We start from the raw sequence: 17,161 nt of genomic DNA, 5'->3' as shown, positions 1-17,161 counted from the left end.
TAGTGTTTGCCTTTTCCAGCAGTGAGCTCTTCATTGAGAGAGATCTTTCTTGAGTTGACTGAGTCTGAGGTAACCTGATTTTGGTGTCAAAAATGTAAATAAACTTACTATAATTAAATGTATTTTTAAACAAAATACACATGTCACAGTGATATGAGTGTCTAAAATCCAGAAAAAGGTTTCTTGGGTTTTGTTGAAATCTGCCTGGGGTTCTATGAACAAACAAAATAGTAACCTGCAATAACTGGAGCATTGTTTTAATTCTTCATTCGATTTTTGAACAAAAGAGATAATAATTCTATTTACGTTTCAAAATGTATTTTCTGAGAAGTGTCAGGTATCATCTTTAATGATAAATCTATTTAAGAAATTCCGCTGGGAGTCCATCTGATTCTGGAGATTTGGTTTTGGTTGTGAGATTATGAATTTGATGGTAATTTGCAGGATTTTTTTGGTAGTTCAGGTAGGAAGACCAGGATTACTTTGGCTTTTTCTGTCATTCTTCTTTGGGCATGCAGTTTCCTAGTGGTTTGCCAGTTTTCTTTCCAAGTCCAGTTAATTTTTTGTCTTTACAAAATAGTCGTTTTTTTACGACTATTATCTAACTCCCATTTGATTTGACCGGTCGAATTTGTCTGAAGACATTCGAGAAGGCATGAGGCCCAGCCAGTAATGAGCTCTTGTTGATCAGACAATGATCATTTGCTTTTGGCCATTACTTTCATTCTATAAAAAGTGAGGATTTTTCCTCTGATAACTACTTTTGCTGTTGCACTAGTGAGTCATGAGGTGAGTCATTTGTTTCCATGAAAAAAATTTGGCCATTGTTGCTGAAGATAGCTATTAAAATGACTGTCATTTATCAATGAGCCATTAAACACCATCTGCATGGGCTGTGAAGGTGGTTGAGGTACAAAATGTGATTGTGGTCAGAGATTTCGCGGTGTTATTTTGTGTGATATGGAGTTATTGGTGAGTGCGTAATCTGTATGTGAACATGATCTTTTCTAGTGTCGTCTGAGCGTTCTTTTCTATCTGATCACCGTATTATTAAACAATTGCACTGTTTCTAACACCAAAATTACTCTCTGACTGGTTTACATTTACATTTAGTCATTTGGCAGATGCTTTTATCCAAAGCGACTTGCAGTGCACTTCCTACAGGGACAATCCCCCTGGAGCAACATGGAGTAAAGTGTCTTGCTCAAGGACACACTGGTGGTTGATGCTGGGATCGAAACAGCAACCTTTTGATTTACCAGTTCAGTGGTTTAACCCACTAGACCACCATCGCCATTGTTTATTTGTAGGTTTATTTGTAGGTATTTGCAATTCAAGTTTTAATTATAAACATTCCTCCATGATTTCTGTTTAAAGATGCTTGTTAAAATAATAATCATAAAAAGGAAAAGTCTGAATTGTTTTTATGTGTGTGTGTTTCACAGAGGAAATAATATCGGATTTGGGACATCATAAGGGTCAGTACATAATGTCAGAATTTATATTTTTGGTTCAAAAATGTCTTTAATACTGAGGGACTTTTCCCAAGCATTATAAATATTTGCACTGTTTGAAAATGATTTTTGCCCAGATTGGACAGTATTTCCTTCAGATTGGAGTGTGCCGCAAACAAATAAATGGAGCTGTAGTGGATTCTGTCAAATGTTATTTCCTTTACTCTCTTGTTGTGTTTATGTGTTGAGGTTTTGTTCATAAATTTTGTGTTTCTTGTATTCCTTTGAACATAAGATTGTCATAACACGCATATTTCTTTTTTACATTTCACAATTGAATTGTTCATTTCATAGTGAAACAGACGGTTTCCATTAGATCATCGGGTTGAATACGGTCTCATATTCTGCAATAATCCCAAAAGTCCATTTACCTCAGTGTATAATGTATCCAAAATCTCCAGGTCATTGTTGTGTTGTATCTAATCATCTGTCTGCAGGATGATACTGGTTCTGTAATGGCAAGGTTTGGTAATGCCTTTATTTTAGGCCAAGTGTCAATCATTGTGCATTAAATGGATCATGTGCGTCAAATGTCTGTCATTGTGATGTAAAAATCCCATCGCATTGCTAAATCTAACTGACATCAGAATGCAATACAGTAGTCTTGCATTAGATTTGGGTACATGCCTGAAAGTTGGGTGTTGACCCCAAAGGTAATCTAGTGATGGGTCACGTATCGAAACTCAAAAGCCCATTTTTATTCATAATGCTTTTCATTGGCCATGGCTTTAAAACGTTGGATATCAATGATTTTCTCTCATTATGTAGAGATCTTCAGTCATTCAGATGTGCTGGCAACAGAATCAACTTTTTCTTTTATTTGAAAAATTGCTTATATTTGTGCAATGATTTCATGATTGAAGGCATACAGAAGTGATATCTACGTATATGTTATATTTTACAAATGTGACGTAAGCTTGCACAATAAAATTTGTTAAACAATTCCATGATTTTGTCTGATTACTGAGTGTTTCATAGCCTTAAATACATGCACTTAAAAATCACCTTTTCAAAATGGAAAAGGAACTCTTTCCTGACCCCTTTCCAAAGCAGTAATAGCGATACTTTTAGTCTGATGGCAGCGGTGTTACATAATGATTTGTTCCTATTTATGTAAATACTCTTCAAGCAGGTAATAAAAACAAATCCTCAGTGAGTAAACAGCCATACCCAACATGAACAGCGGTGCTAGGGTGAGCGCAATATTACAGCGGCCTCTGTGTGGAGCGATTAGAGGAAAGGGAATTATTTATCAGTGATAATTGATATGTCACAGGGAGTGGAGGGCTGGTTCTGCTTGGCTTCAGAATCATACTGGATCTGTTATTTGTTTTTTCCATCTGTTTGGAATAAAAGAGGGAGGCTCTGTTGTCCTTGAGACAGCTGTGTTGTCAGAGAAAGACTGGATGGCTTTGGAGAATTGTAGGGCTAAGACATGACCTCTGGTTTTGTATAAGTGCAGAAGTAGAAAAACTCTGGTCAATTAGGAGAAAGTTTATCATCAAGCAGTTTGGCTAATATGAGGACTAGCACAAATAAATCATAGCGTCAGTCTTTGGAGCAGCAGCTGGTCTTTTCCCAGACTCGTCACCAGACGAAAAATTAGAATATCAAAAGTCTTGCGAGGGAACATAAACCAACGGGGATTTGCATAGGGATTCAGTTTTTTAGCTGGGACAAAGACTTAGGGGCTTGTTCACAAACAATAAAATGCCCCTGCTGATAGCATTGTTTGTGCTAGTGCACAAACACTCCCCAAAAAATCTGTACTGACATCATACTCTACTGGGAATGGCCAGCATTGTTCCACCACTACAATTCAGGCAATTTATATAACAAAATGCAGCAGGTTTGCATTGTATCTTAATTTAAATGCACATCATGCATCGCTAATCCTGAACAAATTAAACGTCTATACTGGATTGTGGGAGGTTTTTAAATAAAATGCAGGTTTTTGTGCAGAAATAGGACAAAATGTGCTGCAAGTGTTAAATAAATTCACCCCTAAATGTCATGAATAGGGCTATATAGTCAATTAAATTTCTACATATTTATAGAGTATCAAAATTCTGACTGAATCTCATCTGTTTTGTTTCGGATACATCACGTAAGCAATGCGAAGATGGAACTTTAAAGCATACAGTCGTCTTTTCAAATTTAAGGACATTTGGCACGTACAGATGCTATGGATATCATTATTGAGAAAAATATCTGTTTTATAAAGAATGAATTTGTTGCAAGAATGCTCTATGATCTCACTCACTCTCACTCAGGACTGTAAACTGTGGCCAGCCATGAACCCAGAGGAAAGAATGCAGCAAGCTAATGTTATCAAATGTTAAGCAATGTTATCAGTCTCAACCATAGACTGGGCCAGCTCTCTGAAAAGGAGCTGCCAGCACTTTTCTCCACGCTAGATCAAGTCTGACTTCTGAGTCAGGCTTCTGATCTTGGATCACCAGGCTGGTGGTCTGGAGAACCAGTGAACCTGTATAAATGATGCTGAGCTCATGGTAGAAAAGTTGTGTTGGTTTGTTTCAGGCAAGGGGGTGGTAAATTAGTTTTGATGCTGGTGAAAGGTCTACTTTTCTAGAAGTGCCAACACACCAGGTAATTTATACCAGGTTTTACTCTATATGGAGGAAATTATTCCTGTAATGGACTGTGGTAATGCATGAGTGTATTATAATAGTTTAAAGGGAAGTTACATTTTTAAGGTTAGTGACAGGTTCTCAAACATACATGCAGTAACCGCACACTTGGTTCCGGAAGTATTTTAAATATTTTTACTCAATAAAGAGTTCTGAAACATGAACCAAACTAACCAGCTCAGAGATGAATCACAGCATTACAAACTTTTATTTGAAGCATAAACATAATTAAAAATTATACAAAGAAGACTGTTTACTAAGCTTCCCACGGGACTGTAAACTACAGTTGCATCCTGTGAAACACTCTGAATAATGTTATCATATTAGCACAACGGTACAGTATACATATTGACTTTAAGTTAATTATTTAAAATGCAATATATGGGGTTTTACATATATTTATTGCAAAATATATGAAGATTTACTGTTACATCATTAGCAAAGCATAAAGGAATGGAGGTCTTTTTGGCTCTTTTCGTGCTGTTCTCATTCCATGGTAACACCGACTTCTCTGATAGGTGGAAAATTGAAAGAACCCTGCCTCCAATAAAGTCCATGAACGGATGGTCTAAATTCACCTAGAAGATCAAGTAAGGGGCCTTATGGATGCCAAACACTCAACTTGGTAGATTTGTTTTATTTCTATCAGAAACTGATAACATGGAACAGACCATTTTGATGCAGACCTATATTGAATCTATCTTTCATTTATAAAGTAGTTTCAACTCGACGTTCCTTCCTTCAAACAAATGACATCAATGAAGAATTCAAGTCCGGATTTAGTGCACATTACAGTAGAGTTATTGCTTACATCAGAGTTACAATTTATCTGCTTTTGGCTTCTGACCGTGGCCGTATCTCGTTATTGGTGCTGCTAGACCTTAGTTCTGCATTCGACACCATTGACCACAGCACACTCTTAATTAGAATTAAAAATGATGTCGGAATTAATGGAATAGCTTTGAAATGGTTTCAATTTGTAGCAATAAACAATGAGGTGTCAGGCAAATCACAAGTCCAGTACGGTGTACCACATGTCTCAGTTTTAGGGCTTTTTCCCTTTTATCACTTTAAATGCTACCTCTAGGACATAAAATAAAGCGACACAGAGTTAGCTTTCACCGCTTAGCTGATGATATTCAACTTTATATTTCTAAATATTATGAGCATAGTAGCCTAGTTCTATCAACATTGCACTGGTAACCTAATAAGCAACACATTGACTTTAAAATCTTACTCATTACCTATAAAGCCCTACACGGTCCTCAGTACCTAAGTGAGCATCTCTTGAATTACTGTCCTGCGCATTCACTACGTTTTCAGGAATCTGGTCGATTGGAATACCTAGAATTTCAAAATCAAGTATAGGTGGTAGATATATTTCCTATCTACTGCCTAAACTTTGGAACAGTCTTCCTTGTACTGTCCTGGAGGCACGCACTCTGTCAGGTTAAATCTAGATTAAAGACGCATCTTTTTAACCTTGCATACACTAAACTTCCATAATACAAATCCTCTGAGCGTTTAGGCTGCATTAGTTAGATGAAAAAGGGGACAATTCCCATAACAAGTGATGTACTTGCTGCAAGTGTATTGAACAGAACTCTACTCTCAGCTGTCTTTTCTCATTGTTCTACTACAGGGAGCAGGATGCAGTCCATGCCCAGACCCAGCTGAGAGAGGGAAGCATCAACCTGACAAGAGCTGAGATAGTAGAGCTGAAAGATTAAAGCGGTGGCCCGTCAAGTCCTTACTACAAAAAATGTCAACTGCTATTAGATTATTAATGATAATATTAAATCTATTATTTACATTTTTACTATGTTTATTTTCTTTTTATTTAGCCAAGTTGTGCAAGCACTGTTGAGCTTGAAGTTATGCTGCAGTTTTTGCCAGAGTGGTTCCACTGGTTGAGCCTGGGTCCTCCCGAATTTTGGGTTCCTCGCCACCGTTTGCATACTGTTTTGCACTGTTTGCCTGACTGGGGGGGGCTGCTGACATCCACTTAATTATTTAAAATGTTTGCATTTATTAATATAACTTTAAAATGTAACATTCCGTTATATTTATTTATTAATACATATAGGAATTTATAGTCTCAGTTTGTCTCTTTTATCTTAAATGTGTACTTGAGTGTGTGTGCGTGCTTGCGTGTGTCAGTGCGTGTGTATTTTGTGCTCCATGCGTATTGAGTTGTGTTTTATGCATGTAGGTATGTATGATCCTCTGAGCGTGTCTGTGTGTGTTCACTTTTTTTTACTAGTATAACTTTAATGTTTTGCTTATAGTCAATATGTTTCATTTACAGCTGCTTGTAACAATAAAAATTGTAAAAGGTGCTATATAAATAAAGTTGACTTGACTTGACGCATTTTCTCTTTATTATTACTTTTTGCTCTAAATGAGTGACCGGGGAATTTTAGTCCGAACAATATTTTACAATATAAACAAGGACAGGAGGAGATATGACAGAGTGATTTAAAATAAGAAAAAGAAAATGTCAAAACTTCATGTCATAAGTGTCTAGCTAAACAACTTCATGATGTAACCCTTGCTATTCTCCTGCCATCTGGAACACTAGTACTGTATGTTGAAAAGTACTTAAGTGATTTTGGTCGAGATGAGGCGATACGTTTGATCTGATTAATTGGTTTCGATTGTCCCTGGCCTTGATTCAGTGGGAGTCCAAAATGACTGAGGAGGTCAGCATGACTTTTCCCAAACTTCACTGATCTTTTCAACGGAACTTATTTGAAAAGGCAATACTAAACAGAACAGAATTCTGACAGATCTTAGTGCTTGTCTCCATCCTGATGCGCTAATGCCTTCTTTCATCTCTGCAGTTGCTGCCATCTCGCTGGTCACGGTCGCATTGCCATGGCAATATACAGAAAACAAATGGCTAGTCGTGATGTCATAGTTGGAGAGCTTTATTTGCACTCACAGAGAGAGAGAGAAAGAGGCTGAGTGGAAGATGAGGACTGTGGGAGTGGAAGATTCTGGCAGGTCAGCAGTACTGCACAATAACTCTAGAGGAGGATGCTACTGTATCCCATTGTTTCTTTGTGCTACATGGAGTAAATGCACTTTAAAAGGTTACAGTTAGCATGACAAAAGAAATCCAACTGGAGCAAGCTTTTCTCTTTAGCGGCTGTTTCACCGTAGAGCATGAGAGAGCTGTAATGTGAAGACTTAGCAGGTTAAACCACTTGCTGTAGAGGATACAGTTTGTGTGTTTGTTCAATAGGCACATTTTAGCCTAGCAAGCTTTTAGTATTTTGTGGGTCCCTCACAAAAAATTTATCCTTTGGTAATGTTCTGTCCCTCACTTTACATGTTTATGACAGAAGGCATAAATATAGACTATCTCTGTGATTTATATATTTGCATAACTTCAATTAGCTTTTTCTCAATAGCAATGGAATAAATACTGAGGATATTTACATTTACATTTAGTCATTTGGCAGACGCTTTTATCCAAAGCGACTTACAGTGCACTTATTACAGGGACAATCACCCTGGAGCAACATGGAGTAAAGTGTCTTGCTCAAGGACACACTGGTGGTGGCTGCTGGGATCGTACCAGCAACCTTTGATTTACGAGTTCAGTGGTTTAGCCCACTAGACCACCATCTCACACATTGGATATAAATTCACTTTGACTTTAGCCTATAAATTAGGTTTCAAATGTGATGTTATCTGTTCTGACATACAGTCTGAAAGCATTTGAAATTTGCCAGTGAAAATACATTGTTTTGGTCTAGGTTGAGCTTGTGTGTTTAGGAAGTTAAAGCATTTAATATTTGTGTTTAATGTATGCATTTTGTGTCAAAGCAACAGGAAATGTGTTAATTGTAGAGCCTACACAGCCAGATGTTGTGATAACTGTGTTAAGAGTTTAGATTTAGTTTTAAATGATAAAAGTATTGTAAAAATTGTGACTTGCATTGTGTTGAACTTGCTTTTATTATCCAAAACGCAAATCGTTCCAAACATAACTATAGACTATAACAAATGTAAAATGTTACCTTTTCATTTAAATAAAATTGATCAATATGCATAACAGCGCAATACAGTCATATAGGACAGACTGGCATTAAGAAAAACTATGCAATTTGTTTTTAAAACACATTCAGATGCTTTTAGTTTACAAGTTTTACTCATCTTATTTTCAGATCAAAAGTGTAAAATGGGAGCACCATGGGAGGAACTGGAGAATTAAAATGAATACTTCTCCCAAAAATGAAAATTTTATAAATCTAACCACAATATCAAACAAAACACGCCATCGCATATTCACACTCTAAAAGGAGCATGAAAATGTTTCACTTTTTTTTTTAAAAAATCTGCATTGCAGTAAACAGAACACAGATTTCTGCACACAGACCAGCTTGCAAGATCTATCGTCGGCACTGTACGATCTGGGGTACAGCACACCTTGTACATTAAACACACAATGTGGCCTCCTTCCTTTACATTTTTTTTGTGCCAATCAGATGGAATAAATGCATAAAACTGTCATGCTAAGAACTCTGGTGTTTGTTATCCCAGGGAGATCATTTTTGTCCAATGCTGCTTGTGAGACTGTCAGAGCGCCCAGCTCATGTACAGCTCAAGCTTTACTTGTCTGGAGCCTGTTTTGCTGTCCTCAACCTCCAAGCAATTGTCAGCTGCATGTGGAGACAAGCAGCAGTTTGGAACCACTAATACATTTGCATGTGTCTCTAGTTGTTTTTAATAGTGATGGTGTAAGGAAAGACACCCATTCTCTCTCTGTGAACCTTCTTTCCATCTCAAATCCCAAATCAGTCCATCTGGTTCCTGTTTGGCTATGTCTGGTCCATAGCTGCTTTTCAAACTCTTTCTGCTGGCTGTATTGGGGTCCAGATGGCCACGCACACACTCGTAGACTCACCCACACATACACACTTGTAGCTGTACTTCAAGTAGTGTTCATGGGTCATCTCTGATGAGGAAGCCCTACCCTGTACAATGATCCTAGGAGATTAGTGTCCACTGGTGAAGCATTAAACAAGTATGCTCCACTGCCATCCCTAAGGAAGATAAAAAGACAGCAGGCCCAAATTCAGCCATGGATGGGCAACGAGGGCTTAGATTAACTTTACCTTTTAACAATGCCAGACATGATTAAAGCTAAATCCTTGCTTTTGGTTCTACGGAGAAAAGTGTGGAGGATTTGTACAATAGTCAAATGCTGGAAAGGACACTTAACACCTCCCCCTACATCAGTCATTAAAATAAAAAAGCAACACAAAAAACATTATTTGTTGACTAAAATTTGGACTTCAAGAGGACATCATCATGGCTTTGTGACAAACAAGTGATGGCGAGCTAGCATTAATTTATTTACACAATTATTTTGATTCTGTTTAATCGTTCTATGATGTTAGGGTGAATTTTATGTGTAAACAGACCTGAAATGTTTGTACACTGTAAAAATTCCTTAAAGGTGGGGTAACAAGCTATTTCATCCATAGTTGAATTCATGTTTTAATCTCCATACTAGTCTATAGTACACCCATAACAACATTAACTCATCTACAAATAATCAAAACAATTAGCAGTTGCTAGTTTGCTAATCGCAATTCAACAGAGTGGAGAAATGATATAACAGTACTATCACGAAATGTTAAAGTAGAACTCATTTCAAAAGACTGTTATGTCATTGAACAATGAAAATTAAGCAATTCTGCAATAAAAATATACTAGAAAAGCACCAACATACTTCACCTTGCTTAGTTCAGATGTACTCCACCTACAGGTTGAACTGTTTAACTGCGCACTACCAGGGCCAATACACACATGTAACTTACACTTGTAAGTACAGTTAAATTAATATAGAGTTAATTGCGTTCTATAATTCAGAGTTGTCATTGTTTAGTTAAACTAAGTAAAGAACTAATGTCAGAAAATAGAAAAGTTTCTTCCCCCAGGCCATCTACCGTTCTACTGTTCAACTGTGCAATAAAAACACGTGCAATACACAACTATACAGCAGTGGTGGAAAGTGTACTTGAATCTTGTACTTAAGTACAAGTACTGTTACATTGCTGAAATTGTAAAAGTACAAGTAAACTTTTCAATTACAAGTAAATGTACTGGTGTTAAAAAGTAATTGGGTAAAAGCAAAAATGATTCTTCTCAAAAACTACTCAGAGCACTAGTTACTCGTTACTTTTCAGGCAGTGTTATTTAATGAATTGAGAATAATTATTAATAATCAAATTTGGAGATTTATATAGAAAATAGCTACTTAAAATGTACTCAAGTAAAAGTAAAAGTAATTTGAGTATTTGTAATTCGTTACTTTCCACCACTGCTATACAGTATATACTCATATTTATTATACGTATGTTAATGATATAATATTCAGCATTCCGTATTCCCCTCAAAAACTTGTATATAACTCAGTATATAGCACATCTCACAGTGTGAGTTTACAAAGTATTATATTTAATAATAACAATTATTATTAAATGAATGAAACAACCAAAAATGTATGACAATTAATCATAATAATCGTCAAAGCCATAAACACACAACATATCGACATATTTACAACTATCTATCAGTTTTATCAGCTTTAAGCTTTAAAACATATGCCGTTGAGTATTATAAACCATATGTGGGAAGCTTGCGAGCAATAGAAGGTGATAGCCTTTTTGTCTGCATGTATTTTTCTCTGTTTCGATGTAGCAGAGCAAAATAATCTAGAACAAACTTCTGCAGCATGAAAATAATAATAATCTTTCGGCTCTCGCAGCAACAACTTTTTGACATCCACTGAAAAGATTCCCCCAGTGTTGGGTTGTACATTCAGAAGCCCCTTTAGTGTTGAGAAAAGCCCTTTGTGGTGAAGATCAAGATCATGGCGGAGAGGTTTAAAGGGCCAGCATCTGATATTTGGGGAGGTTAAGCTGAGTTTGATGACATCTTTATAGCTAGCGTGATTAGCATGTCCTTTACCTTAGCCTGCAGTTTCTCACACGTCTCTCCTCAATTCAGGCCAGCTCTACTGTGTTGAATGGAGACGGCAACAAAAGGTGACATCATTCCAGTAGGATCTGATTGCTAAACCCCCATTACACGCATGCACACACACAGAGACAAACACCCCCTACTCTGGGCCCCCGGAACAATGACATCATAGCTTCCCCCTTTTCTCAGTCTTCATGAGATGCTGGGTTGCCCCAAACAACTCGTCTGGATTTTGTTGTGATGTTTGTGTGTGTATTCATGAAATAAATTCTTGTTTATTAAGCATGTACTGAAAAACGCACGTTTAAGCAAGAGGGATGTGAACACAACAAAACTACAAATCTTAACAAAACTCTGTGAAAAGTTTTTTTTTCTGATTTGAATTCTGGTTTACTTGTGTCCTTACAAGACTTTTTAACAAGTGAACTAAATATTTTGGGGTAAACAACATGGCAATGCTTTCCCACCAGTAATACATTAGCATAAATTAGAAGAAACCAGACTGAGCAAGAAAATTCTGCTCTTATCATCCCGGTCCTCTCAAAACTTAACTTTCTAGATTTTATAAGTGTTAATGTATACAAAGACATCTTCTGGGATAAGTATTTCACTTTTTGTAGTTGTGAATCTTTATTTTGGATTCATGCAAAGCACACACTCGCAGGAAATTAGGAGAATTAGATAACCAAATGTATGCCACAATCAAACCCCCTTCATCTGCATATGGCCAACTCCCCATGCCTTTCTTCACTAATTCCATGCCTGTACTCTCCTACCACGATGCATTGTGTTGCCGTGATGTCAGTGTCAGCCGGCTGTCCCTCAGAACTTCATCAAAGAGAAAGGTTGAATGGAACAGTCTTGGGAGGTGTGGAGTGGAATACAAATTCGCTGAGGAAATGGGACAGAGACAGTGCAGTTTTCCGGGCCTTCTGGGATTTATACCAACTAAACAAATTTGTTTAGTAGATTTTTCCGTCTTTTTTCCACCAAAATAATATTCTTTCTTTCTAGCAGTTTGTGCATAGCGATGGGAGTTGATTAACCTCCTTCCCCCTCAGTGTGTTCGGAAATCCTTTGTAATTAGTGCTCGGCTGAATTAATTTACAGAAATGGGGCTGAGAACAACAGAAGAAAGGATTTGGGGGTTGGGTTCCATCACACTTCGTTCAGGGCCAAGTGTTCTCACTAATTCATCTCCTCATTCACATGACGGGAATTAACAGCCCGAATCATATTCTCAAGCTGTTTCCAACCATTTACTATCTATTTGGTGTCCAACATTTTGTAGCGGTATGAAAAACTTTATTCTCTACATTGGTTCACTCAATTAAACCAACAATACACCTTGATGTAGATTCATACTTAACCTTTCCCAAGTTTTTCGGGACGGATAGCCCTTTGGTTAGTGTGCCAACACAGAAGTGACCCGATTTCCCAGGCACAATTCCTGTCTCAAGGTTCCATGCCGATCCTGCTCCCCTGTCTCTACCCAAAGCTTTCCTGTCTAGTCTCTACTATCCTGTCCCATTAAAGTCATAAAAATCCCCAAACATAAAAAAGAACCTATGTTTCACAGTAGACATCCACCAGACTCAGTTTGAAAATACCACAAAAATGTTAACAAATTCCATTCCATTCCATTTTCTACCGCTTATCCGAACTACCTCGGGTCACGGGGAGCCTGCGCCTATCTCAGGAGTCATCAGGCATCAAGGCAGGATACACCCTGGATGGAGTGCCAACAAATCGCAGGGCACACACACTCACTCATTCACTCACGCACTCACACCCTACGGACAATTTTTTCCAGAGATGCCAATCAACCTACCATGCATGTCTGTGGACCAGGGGAGGAAACCGGAGTACCCGGAGGAAACCCCCGAGGCACGGGGAGAACATGCAAACTCCACACACACAAGTCGGAAGCGGGATTCGAACCCCCAACCCTGGAGGTGTGAGGCGAACGTGCTAACCACTAAGCCACCGTGCTGGGGGGTTGCAATATATTCTGGATGGGCAGATATAATCTTATACCACGGGCTGTGGAATGCTTGATTCTGATTGCCTGATGAAGGTTCTACAGGTGGGCATAATTTTTCAGTCAAACGCACACCTATGAAGTAGTTACAGATCTGTCGACCGATTTACAGTTCGATATCACTGCGCCAAGTGTAACCGTTAAAACCACAAACAACATTGAAGATGATTTAAATTTCCAGAAATAACTTTGAATATTAATGGAGAGTAAGAAAATTTCGACAATTGGGCGAAAGCTGTAGGCCTACTTGACAGATGAAAAAAAGAGAAAGCAAACATCAAAGGCAGCCAGCAATAGCAAAACGTCATAAAAGAGTCACTGAAGAACAACTAGACAAGATTGAATGTGAAAAACACCAAAAAAACACCAAAAAGACAACAGCTTTGGCAGTAAATGTGTTCAACAATTGGCTTAAAACAAGTAATATGTCTGCTGAAGAGGTAGAAAGAGATGTGGGCAAACGCTTTAAACAACCACGTTCAAGCTTTCTATGCAACTGTGAGAACTGCAGCTGACACTAAATGAATATATAACCATCGATTGAATGCTTGTTCCGTTTTTTTACATCATGCTTATAACTATAAAATACCAAGAAAGTAATTTGTAAATTTTTAAAGCCAACTTGTTCGCAGGGTTTTGTCATTACTACAATCACATGTGCATGCGCGCTCTGTCTCAAGCCTTTAAAATGACGTCTTGGAATTAATGCATACCCCGAGGTGGTAATGCGGCCACGACGCGAAGTGGGATGGAACGGCCCATCATCAATTATTCCTTACATAGTTCATTGCATGCATCATTTAAAAAAAAATTATAATTGAATTGACCGATCATTATTTATTACAAAATCAAATAAGACGTATTTCATTTTCAATTAGGCTACTTCAATTGTCTCTTGGATATTTTTTTAGGGGCCCAAGAAAAATTCCCCTTAGACCTGACCCTGACAAACAGTTGTTTTTATTATCCACATACAATTAACGTGAACAATGAACAGTGAGGAAAATAAACTTTACCACTTTACGACATAATCTATTATCGATCACATCCGGTGATTATTGGGTGCTTGACTCAATTTGAGCGATACCATCCCGGATGAGATCGATCATCATCCGATCCCGTCCATGCATGCGGCAAGCGATCCAACTCACCTCGCGATCTCCCCGAGACCCTCCACCACAGACAGAGCGCGCAGAAATCCGGGGTCTGCGAAGCCCGGTACCCAACAGCAAGAGCCGGCAACCCAGTCCACTAAGCCTGTTGCCCAGCAGAAAATCACTGAACTGCTAATAGAGTTTGACCCGCTCTACATTAAAGGGGACATAGAAGACATTAAAGGGGACCTACTGTCCGAGCTGGTCCCATCCGGCATTCCAGTGGTTCCCGAGCCGATCCCATCCGGCCTCACACTGGTCTCCAAGTCGATCCCGTCCGACCCTCCAGTGGTCCCCGAGCCGGTCCCGTCCGGCCCTCCAGTGGTCCCCGAGCCGGTCCCGTCCGGCCCTCCAGTGTTCCCCGAGCCGGTCCCGTCCGGCCCTCCAGTGTTCCCCGAGCCGGTCCCGTCCGGCCCTCCAGTGTTCCCCGAGCCGATCCCGTCCGGCCCTCCAGTGTTCCCCGAGCCGGTCCCGTCCGGCCCTCCAGTGTTCCCCGAGCCGGTCCCGTCCGGCCCTCTAGTGTTCCCTGAGCCTGTCCCGTCCGGCCCTCCAGTGGTCTCTGAGCTGATCCCGTCCGGCCCTCCAGTGTTCCCCGAGCATGTCCCGTCCGGCCCTCCAGTGTTCCCCGAGCCTGTCCCATCCGGCCCTCCTGTGGTCTCCGAGCCGATCCCGTCCGGCCCTCCAGTGTTCTCCTAGCCGATCCCGTCCGGCCTCCCAGTGGTCTCCGAGCCTCCTGAACGGCCGGCACCCTCTAAGAGTCCCGAGTGACCGGTTCCTTCTAGGCCTCCCGAGCGGCCAAGCACCATCCTGGAGGCTCTATCTCCGTCCATCATGAGCTACCAGGATGCCTGCCCTCCCTCCCCATTTGTTATAAGGTGTGGAACGCACCTTGGGAGGGGGGTGTACTGTCACAATCAGACTCTGTTTTGTCTTGGTTTTCCTTATGTTTCTGATGTCTTTATTAGTTAATTAGTCCTTTGCCTGTTTCTGTTTCCATTTGATTACATTTGCATTTGTATTTAAGCTCTGTATGTTTCTCAGTTCAGTGTCGGTTATTGTATTGTCAACCTTGGTTTGTCTACCCTGTTCTCCTAGTCCCGTGTTTATATTGGATTGTAATCTTTAAAACCCTTTTGGATTTACGTGTTTGTGGTGCATAGTGCATCTCCCTTCATCCTCCCCACTGACTACACGTGACAATTATCATATGAAAAATAAAAATAAGGTCAGCATAATCTTTGACATCAAACGTCCACAACATTACTTACTTACGTATATTATTTACGTCAGTGTTTGAAATGGCTAACTCACTCCTTTCCCAAATAGTGGATTCAAATGTCATTCCGTACACGGGGAATAGTAAAAAGACAAATCATCAGTGTTTATTTCCCAAGAAACTATCCATTTTGATTTCTCAGTTTCTTCTGTTACTTTTCCCTCTTGTCATTTGGATTTATCATATGCCCTTTCTCACTCTCTCCTATTTCGTATGAGATGTCGAAGGCCTCTTGCCCCGTTTTTATTAATGTTCCCATGAAGTACCTTAAGCGTTACTCTGGCTCAGGTCTTCTGAGTGATGTCAAACATTTGGAAAATACAGGATTATCTGCTTAAACTCAAAATCATCTCTAAATACGCACGCACACTCATCTTTCTCATGCACGCATACACACAGAAGCCTAACTGATCACTCATAGTGTTTACAGCGGTTTCTCCCGTTATTTGAAAAGCCGAATGACTGTTAATAGCCGTAATGGAATATAAGTCTGTCACTCCTTATGAGCAATGAGGCAGTCCCAGACTGGCCCATCTAGAGGCCAACATGCATTACTTCTATTGCATTAAGAGACATTTGCTATAGCAATTACTACTTGTGGGAAATGGGTTTAACCCAAACCTGGTCTTCTATCCAGAAACAGCTGGGAGGCACTCACTGTCTTTTATTTTTAGGCAGATGCCTTCATCATTCTCTATTTACACTTATTTCTTCCACTTTTCTGTTCAAGTTTTGGGACAATTGTGTTGCGCTGAAATCTAACTCTTGCCAATTATGACTCACATTTAAATGCCTATTTATGCCTGGTGTATTCACTTGTATTAATCAATCAAACTGTTAAAACTGCTTAATTATTAAGTAGGCAGATTACATTCAAACTTGGTTAAAGAGATGTTTTTTCCTTTTCTATTCATCACAAATAATGCATATATTGTTTAATTTGCAATAGACAATAGAGGAAGATAAAGCTTTTCTAACCGAATTTCTGTAACACATGTATTATCTCTATCATATAGAGTCTTCTTTATTACTTTCATCAAACCATCTATCATAAAGACACAAACGTGCAATATTCCTATAAAAATGAACAATATTTGACAGTCTGTATAAATTTCTTTAAGTTTACTGTATTGCATGTTAATGTATATTTTATTGTATTTTAATATTTAAAATGTATAATAATCATGCAGCACCATTCTCAATGTCTTTCCTATGGATGCACTGCCCTCACAAATGTTTTGTTTTGTTGTAATCTTATATACTGTTAACTCTAAGAGCTCTTCTCAATATTTTTTATGCACTGCCTGTACAAGTTAAAATGCCACATAAACTTTAAACCAAACAGAGCTCATTTCTGCTGTAATAGCAATACTGGGCAATGCCATCTGTTGAAAGCTGTCTTTATCACATAGTAATTGATATTTTACAGCTACTCCATAAATGTGTCACATGTTCATGTGTGAATTTTGTATACTAACTAAAGTGACTGAACAATCGGATACCCTTGGCCAAATTGGGTCAAACAA

General features: G+C 38.9%; 1 protein-coding gene and 1 long non-coding RNA gene across 5 annotated transcripts in view; both read left to right on the top strand.

The window, feature by feature from the left end:
* LOC130438607 (uncharacterized) overlaps nt 1-6,532 on the top strand; it is an 82,650-nt gene extending 76,118 nt beyond the window's left edge. For 2 of the 4 annotated variants that reach the window (XR_008909357.1, XR_008909356.1), the window contains 2 exons: nt 4,684-4,755; nt 5,808-6,532. This is a non-coding gene — a long non-coding RNA (uncharacterized LOC130438607). The remainder of the gene's footprint in view (nt 1-4,683; nt 4,756-5,807) is intronic. The other 2 variants (XR_008909354.1, XR_008909355.1) reach the window with 1 other exon arrangement.
* Nucleotides 6,533-14,329: 7,797 nt separating this feature from the next.
* Nucleotides 14,330-15,055, top strand: LOC130439439 (homeobox protein ESX1-like). The gene has a single exon (XM_056772060.1). It carries the CDS (start codon nt 14,330-14,332, stop codon nt 15,053-15,055), a length of 726 nt encoding a protein of 241 aa, XP_056628038.1.
* Nucleotides 15,056-17,161: the final 2,106 nt, after the last annotated feature.

Source organism: Triplophysa dalaica, chromosome 17, assembly GCF_015846415.1.
Source record: "Triplophysa dalaica isolate WHDGS20190420 chromosome 17, ASM1584641v1, whole genome shotgun sequence".
Classification (NCBI taxonomy): Eukaryota; Metazoa; Chordata; class Actinopteri; order Cypriniformes; family Nemacheilidae; genus Triplophysa; species Triplophysa dalaica.
The sequence above is the reverse complement of the archived record's forward strand: the minus strand, read 5'-3'. Positions and strand labels throughout refer to the sequence as shown.